This window comes from Limulus polyphemus, unplaced genomic scaffold (genome assembly GCF_000517525.1).
Source record: "Limulus polyphemus unplaced genomic scaffold, Limulus_polyphemus-2.1.2 Scaffold9777, whole genome shotgun sequence".
NCBI classification, from domain to species: Eukaryota; Metazoa; Arthropoda; class Merostomata; order Xiphosura; family Limulidae; genus Limulus; species Limulus polyphemus.
This window is the reverse complement of record NW_013675387.1, coordinates 2252-10186: the sequence shown is the minus strand read 5'-3', so window position 1 is coordinate 10186 and position 7935 is coordinate 2252. Positions and strand designations below refer to the sequence as shown.

The following is a 7935-nucleotide window of genomic DNA, read 5'->3' as shown; positions in this document are numbered from 1 at the left end:
AGTGTACATTGGTTACTCATTGAAGGTAATAATAGTGTACGTTGGTTACTAAGTAGAGGTAATAATAGTGTACATTGGTTACTAAGTAGAGGTAATGAAAGTCTACATTGGTTACTTATTAGAGGTAATGAAAGTGTACATTGGTTACTCATTGAAGGTAACAATAGTGTACATTGGTTTCTTATTAGAGGTAACAATAGTGTACATTGGTTACTAAGTAGAGGTAACAATAGTGTACATTGGTTACTAAGTAGAGGTAATGAAAGTCTACATTGGTTACTTATTAGAGGTAACAATAGTGTACATTGGTTACTTATTAGAGGTAACAATAGTGTACATTTGTTACTAAGTAGAGGTAACAATAGTGTACATTGGTTACTAAGTCGAGGTAACAGTAGTGTACATTGGTTACTAAGTAGAGGTAACAATAGTGTACATTGGTTACTAAGTAGAGGTAACAATAGTGTACATTGGTTACTAAGTAGAGGTAACAATAGTGTACATTGGTTACTAAGTAGAGGTAACAATAGTGTACATTGGTTAGTAAGTAGAGGTAACAATAGTGTATGTTGGTTATTTATTGAAGGTATTAATAAAATTGAAACTGTGAACTACAGAGTTTTTATGGTTAATTGTTAGGCTTGTTAGCCTCTGATACTGTACCAGCTTTCGGTATTTAAACGATAACTTTCCATAACAAAATACTTTCTAGTATATGTTGGCTTTTAGCATTGGAGTACTGTAGACCAACATTTTTCAACCTTTTTGATACCGGGGACTGCCTCCCAGCCTCTCTATACTGTCGTGTGTCACAAAATTGCAAATACAATAAAAACCATTATTATTTATATATGATTATTGTGTCAGTTTTTGTTTTGATGAAATTCTGTGGACAAAAATGGCATCTGTGATGGACCAGTAGTTGGAAAAGCACTGCTGTAAATTATTGATCCGGGTTATTGTTGCCTAGATGCATCAGTTTTTGTCCAAATGAAGTATATCTTAACCTTCGTGAAATAAAAAACTTGAGTAAAAAAGAAATAAATGTGGCAAGCATGTACAGTTATGAAATTGATGAGCTTGCTGTGTACAATTGTTAAAACAAGTTCTGTATTACAGTACACATATTCACTGTTTATCAAAAAGGTTAACGTAAGAATTGATCATAGTCTGGCTTTTGTTTTATATTGTAAACAATGAAATGTGACAAGGCATTGGAAAACAACATCTTATGGACATGACTTGATCGGTTGTTGTTGTGGTTGTCACAGAAAATAGTGTGGCCTTTCATACAGTTGTATAATAATGAGAGTAAAAGTCACAAAATGTAATTAAATAAATTATGTGCAATTATAAAATTGGAAGTTGTATTCTGTGTTAAATTTTTAATAAGCATTTGTTGATTAAATTATGATTAGTTCATGAATTAATTAATTAAGTGAAGGTAATCTAGTTGTTATAATTATAATACAACTTTGAAAGGTTTCAATGACTTTATTCCCGGGATTTGAACTGGGAAAAATTCAAAATGTTGAAAATAATTTATGTAAAACATTTTATTTTAGAAGGCATTAAAAAGGTTTGGTAGAAGAATAATTAATATTTATGTGTTCATAGAGTTGGGCGTGTCTCGTTTATAATAACTCATCTTTTCCATACCAGGAGATAAAGTTTACGTACGTATATAAAGTAGTTGTTTCAGAGTGATATTTATTACTTAATTTGAAGTAGGAAACTCATGCACTGTAGTGAACTCTATTGTGTCACCATGACATTAATCCCTATCCATTTTGATCATGAAATACCACAGTATCAACAAAATTTATTACAGAGTTTTAGATAATGAATCATGCGAGAGACTACCAGTGTAGATGAGTTTCCAGACATCACTTGTTAGTTAAAATTACAATCCCTTGTTAATAATTCAAAACGGACTCCCAGCTATTCCACTTTGTGTGACAAAATATTGAATTGGCAAATGGAACAATTTATGTTTATTACAGGTCTTGTACTTACATACCATGCTCTCAAAAAATCATTCACATCACTATTTGAACTTCAACGAGAGAACATGAGGAATATAAAATAAAGTTAGAGGGCAAAATATTTCAGTTTGTTTTGAAGTACACATTGAAGTGTCTACTTTAAAACAAACTTAAAACCAGGAAAGATTCAATAAAATATTTTAATATTTTTTTTGTTTAGTTTTTAGGATTATAATTGAAATGAAATTCAAGCATTTACACTTACATGTAAGTTACCAGCATATTATGACTGTTAGTTGCAAGTTTTTGGACTAAACATTGCATTACCTGTAAAATACTTTATTTAGTAAAATGTTTGTTTTTGTAAGGTATTTCAAAATCATAAAAAATTAAAGGCTTAGAGAACACTATAAAGTAAAGATTGTAGTTTGGTGATAAGTGTAAATAATTTTCAGCTTATTTTTAAATATCACTTTAATTTTAGGTCTGTTAATATGTAGAAAGATTTAACTCAAAATATAGTCTCCCTTTTAGTATATGTGTTTGTGAAATATATTATTTGAAAGTGCTATTTAAGATTTCTCTGTTGTTTTCTTCTTAAACTAAATTATTTATGCTTGTGGTTTTTAACAATATTTTACCTTGTAGAAAGAATCTGAAAACTTCAGTTAATATATAGCAAAAAAAATAAATGTTTGTGTTATAAAGGTTTCTGTAGAGTTCAGTAGCACACTATTCATTATTATACATTATGATGTAGAGTTCAGTAGCACACTCTTCATTATTGTACGTTATGATGTAGAGTTCAGAAGCACACTCTTCATTATTGTACGTTATGATGTAGAGTTCAGAAGCACACTATTCATTATTGTATGTTATGATGTAGAGTTCAGTAGCACACTCTTCATTATTGTACGTTATGATGTAGAGTTCAGTAGCACACTCTTCATTATTGTACGTTATGATGTAGAGTTCAGTAGCACACTCTTCATTATTATACGTTATGATGTAGAGTTCAGTAGCACACTATTCATTATTATACATGATGATGTAGAGTTCAGTAGCACACTATTCATTATTATACATTATGATGTAGAGTTCAGTAGCACACTCTTCATTATTTTACGTTATGATGTAGAGTTCAGTAGCACACTTCATTATTGTATGTTATGATGTAGAATTCAGTAGCACACTATTCATTATTGTACATTATGATGTAGAGTTCAGAAGCACACTATTCATTATTGTATGTTATGATGTAGAGTTCAGAAGCACACTATTCATTATTGTATGTTATGATGTAGAGTTCAGAAGCACACTATTCATTATTGTACATTATGATGTAGAGTTCAGAAGCACACTATTCATTATTGTACGTTATGATGTAGAGTTCAGTAGCACACTATTCATTATTGTACGTTATGATGTAGAGTTCAGTAGCACACTCTTCATTATTGTACATTATGATGTAGAGTTCAGTAGCACACTATTCATTATTATACCTTATGATGTAGAGTTCAGTAGCACACTATTCATTATTATACATTATGATGTACAGTTCAGTAGCACACTATACATTATTGTATGTTATGATGTACAGTTCAGTAGCACACTATTCATTATTATACATTATGATGTACAGTTCAGTAGCACACTTCATTATTGTATGTTATGATGTAGAATTCAGTAGCACACTATTCATTATTGTACATTATGATGTAGAGTTCAGAAGCACACTATTCATTATTATACATTATGATGTACAGTTCAGTAGCACACTATTCATTATTATACATTATGATGTACAGTTCAGTAGCACACTATTCATTATTATACATTATGATGTATAGTTCAGTAGCACACTATTCATTATACCTTATGATGTACAGTTCAATAGCACACTATTCATTATTATATGTTATGATGTAGAGTTCAGTACATGAATGTTTGTTTTTCAGGAGTGGTAAATTATGATTAATTTCTTTTTCAGAACAAACTCAGATTCTGCGTTACACCAAAGTGCAACAAACCCCCAAGAAAACTTTTACGTACTTAATACATCACCAGCGAGACGAGGTAAGTAGATTGTTCAGTTCTTGTGTTTTAATTTCAAACATTACAATGAATATTTATTGAATATGGCACAGTGGATGAGAAAGTCCTTAATTTAACAGTTAACTGCTAGTAAGTGTAAGACCCTTGAATTTCTACTGTTATATTTACTGATCGCTACTAATCCTCTAGACTGAAAATTAACTTACATTTACTTACATCAACATTTGCTACATTATTTGCAAGTTTTCTGAAAATGCATGCAGTGAAGTGCAGTATCATTATCGAATGTTAGGTATAGTTGAGCTTTCCAAGTTTTCTCTTATCTACTTTGCGTAACAATAGGAGAGATGACAGTTATAATGCATAAAGAATCTCCTTGTAATTGTTGTTAATTATTAGTTAGTAAGTTTTATGTATTCTCAAACTTTATATTTCCAGAATGGTTAGGTGTACCAGGGTTCAAAATTAGCAGTATCGAGTAGCAAATGTGCCACATAAAATTACAGTTTAATACTTTCATTTTCTGAAATACCTGCATTTTATTCAGTTGAAAATCTGACCACATATTCACAAGATTAGCTACTGATAAATACAAAAATGAAATATGTTTATGCCTAGTCTCAATTATTTTATGGGTATTTCACATGGAATGATATGTTTAGGCCTAGTCTCCATTATTTTATGGTTATTTCACATGGAGTGATATGTTTAGTCTTAATTTCCATTATTTTATGGGTATTTCACATGGAATGATGTGTTAGGCCTAGTCTCCATTATTTTATGGGGGAGACTAGGCCTAAACACATCATTCCATGTGAAATACCATAAAATAATACTAGGCCTAAACACATCATTCCATGTGAAATACCATAAAATAATGGAGTGGAGACTAGGCCTAAACACATCATTCCATGTGAAATAATTATTTTATGGATATTTCACATGGAACGATGCGTTTAGGCCTAGTCTCCATTATTTTATGGATATTTCTCATGGAATGATGCGTTTAGGCCTAGTCTCCATTATTTTATGGATATTTCTCATGGAATGATGTGTTTAGGCCTAGTCTCGATTATTTTATAGATATTTCACATGGAATGATGTGTTTAGGCCTAGTCTCCATTATTTTATAGATATTTCACATGGAATGATGTGTTTAGGCCTAGTCTCCATTATTTTATGGGTATTTCACACAGCAAAAGGGAAGATCACCACTACATTTGATGAAATGAGTGAATGGCTCATAAAAGTTCAACGTTTTTTAACTTATGTTTCTGCATGAATAGATGTGCTAACATGTTATACATAAACTTAATCTTTTGACCAATTAAAATACCTATCCAGTATATTGGCTCTTCTCATAGTGACTAAAAGCACATTCACACCAACAGTAATACTGTTGTATTGTGAGAACAACTTAATTATTGAGATTAATAGGCATACAAATTGTACAAAGTATTTAACTGAACAATATACTGAAACAGCTGTATAAATTCCTTTAGAAGGGCATACTTTTGCTGCCCTAAATTTAGGAAGTTTATTACCTGAGTAAGTGATTTTGATACCTACTTTTAACCAAGCTGACTAGTTCTTGCTACTTAAAAACAAGCTAATTTCTAACCCTGGTGTGTACCATCTGTTATCTGTGTTCCTGGTAATTGGACGATGTTATATACACTTCTGCATATGTTCATCGACTCTTTTTATAAATATGAAGTTTTACAAACAATTAAAAAAGTATTGTTTACAATGAATTCATTTCTGTTAACTGAAAGAAACAGTTTTTTAGTGTTTAAAATTCTTTTTGCAGTCCATGACATGGATAGTGGTGTTATACACAATAGCTATAATAATCATTTGAAGGAGTACTGGGACGTCAGAAAGGTTGGTTTGTACTTTTAATTTTCTAATTATTTAGTTATGTCTGTTTTCTTTATTGTAAAGGAAAAGCATTATTTTATAACTGTCATACGTTTTTATTATACTCCTTCTGCTATACGTATCTTAATAATCATTTTTATTTTTGGCATATCTTATTTTTGGTGGCCTTCTTGTCTCGTTCATTTTTAAGGAAATATTTTGTTACTATTGTACCTCCTTATTGTAAAGTCTCGTTTTTTGGGATCCATATGTCAATAATCATTTGACTGTCACTGTTTTTGTATTTCCTTTTTAAGAGGATAAGCATCATGTTATCATATCTTATTTCTGGAGACCTTGTCATTAATCAGTTATTCTCTCATAGATAGTTGGAATAATCAAAACCTTAATTTTGATTAGTAAATTATTTTATGAGTCTTAATCTAATAAAACCAAACAAATTCAAATTAATCAAAAATAATATTGAGAATTTGTAATGGCAATATTTCAGTTACTTGGATTAATATAAAACACCACAATCAGAAACAATCATTTGATTACTTGATTATTTTCATAATATTAATAGATTTAACTGTAATTTTGATTAATGGTTCAGCTCTGTTAAAGAAAACTCAAATTACTAATAAAGATATTTACTCATTAATGTTCATAGCTTTTTGAGTTTTGCAGTTGGTAAAGAATGAATAATTTGTTTTTTAATCATTAAAAAAATATATTCTGTTATTAAACGATTTAAGGTTTAATTAAAGAATAGAAATGAACAGAATGTGTAGATAAATTTGTAGTTTTGATACTGAGAATTTTACATGATTTAGAATCTTGTGTGATCATGCATTCAAAGAATTGGTTAAGGTGTAGTTGAAATATTGTGTAAACCAACAATAAGGTGTAGTTGAAATATTGTGTAAACCAACAATAAGGTGTAGTTGAAATATTGTGTAAACCAACAATAAGTTGTAGTTGAAATATTGTGTAAACCAACAATAAGTTGTAGTTGAAATATTTTGTAAACCAACAATAAGGTGTAGTTGAAATATTATGTAAACCAACAATAAGGTGTAGTTGAAATATTGTGTAAACCAACAATAAGGTGTAGTTGAAATATTGTTATACACTTTTCTTACTAGAAATGTTTATTGGGCCTTTTAACAGTTAAGTGTTAGAAATTACTATTCATTTTATTGTAATGTTTCTTCACACATTAAAGAAATTTTCACTTTTTTTGGTAAGTATATTATTATACTAAGGCCAGAGTTATCATACACGTGTCTAGATAATGCTTTCTGTGTATTTTAAGTAAATACAATATAACTTTTAACTTAGTTTTACATGACTTATGATGTCTGATTATAATCACAAATTACTGATTATTTTCTTTATAAGAAAAACAGATTTTATGTATGTAATCTAGTTTAAAGTTTTGGTTGATTAAGTGTTTTTTTTTGTTCTAAAGTTATTTTTATGTGAACTAATCATATTGTCAGCTTTTGAATAATTTGAAAACATGAAACATAATCTCATGGCAGTTTTTCTAAAAACAGCTACCGCAACAGGAGGGAGGATTATCTCCACCGTCACCTCATGCACGCCCCAAATCATGTGAAGTTCCTGATATCAAGTAAGATTGTGGAACTTTCAGTTATGGTACCAGATTTTTTCTATTTCTGAATGAATGTTTAACCATTGTTTGAAATATTTTCAAAATTGATTATTCCAGAATATCCAAAAGTCAATTTATTCCCGAATATATATGATAATTTTAGGCATCCAGTAATAATTGGGCTTGAGAATCTCCTGAAAGTGGACAAAATTTAATAGTTTTTATTTGATGTGATTAAGACAGAAGTCTTAACCCTATGGACATGAGATGGTCAAAGTCCTGGGTGTAGATGGCCTGATTGCTAACTAAACAATGGACCTGACTGTAGAAGGTCTGAAGGCTAACTAAACAATGGACCTGAGTGTAGATGGCCTGATGGCTAACTAAACAATGGACCTGAGGGTAGATGGCCTG

At 30.1% G+C, this 7935-nt stretch overlaps 1 protein-coding gene across 1 annotated transcript in view; it reads left to right on the top strand.

The window, feature by feature from the left end:
* LOC106476088 (CREB-regulated transcription coactivator 1-like) overlaps positions 1 to 7539 on the top strand; it is a gene marked incomplete at its 3' end in the record, with an annotated part of 13073 nt that extends 5534 nt beyond the window's left edge. Inside the window, exons 4-6 of the mRNA XM_013936761.2 lie at positions 3976 to 4061; positions 5851 to 5924; positions 7463 to 7539. Coding sequence (XP_013792215.1) covers positions 3976 to 4061; positions 5851 to 5924; positions 7463 to 7539 — 237 coding nt within the window. The remainder of the gene's footprint in view (positions 1 to 3975; positions 4062 to 5850; positions 5925 to 7462) is intronic.
* Positions 7540 to 7935: the final 396 nt, after the last annotated feature.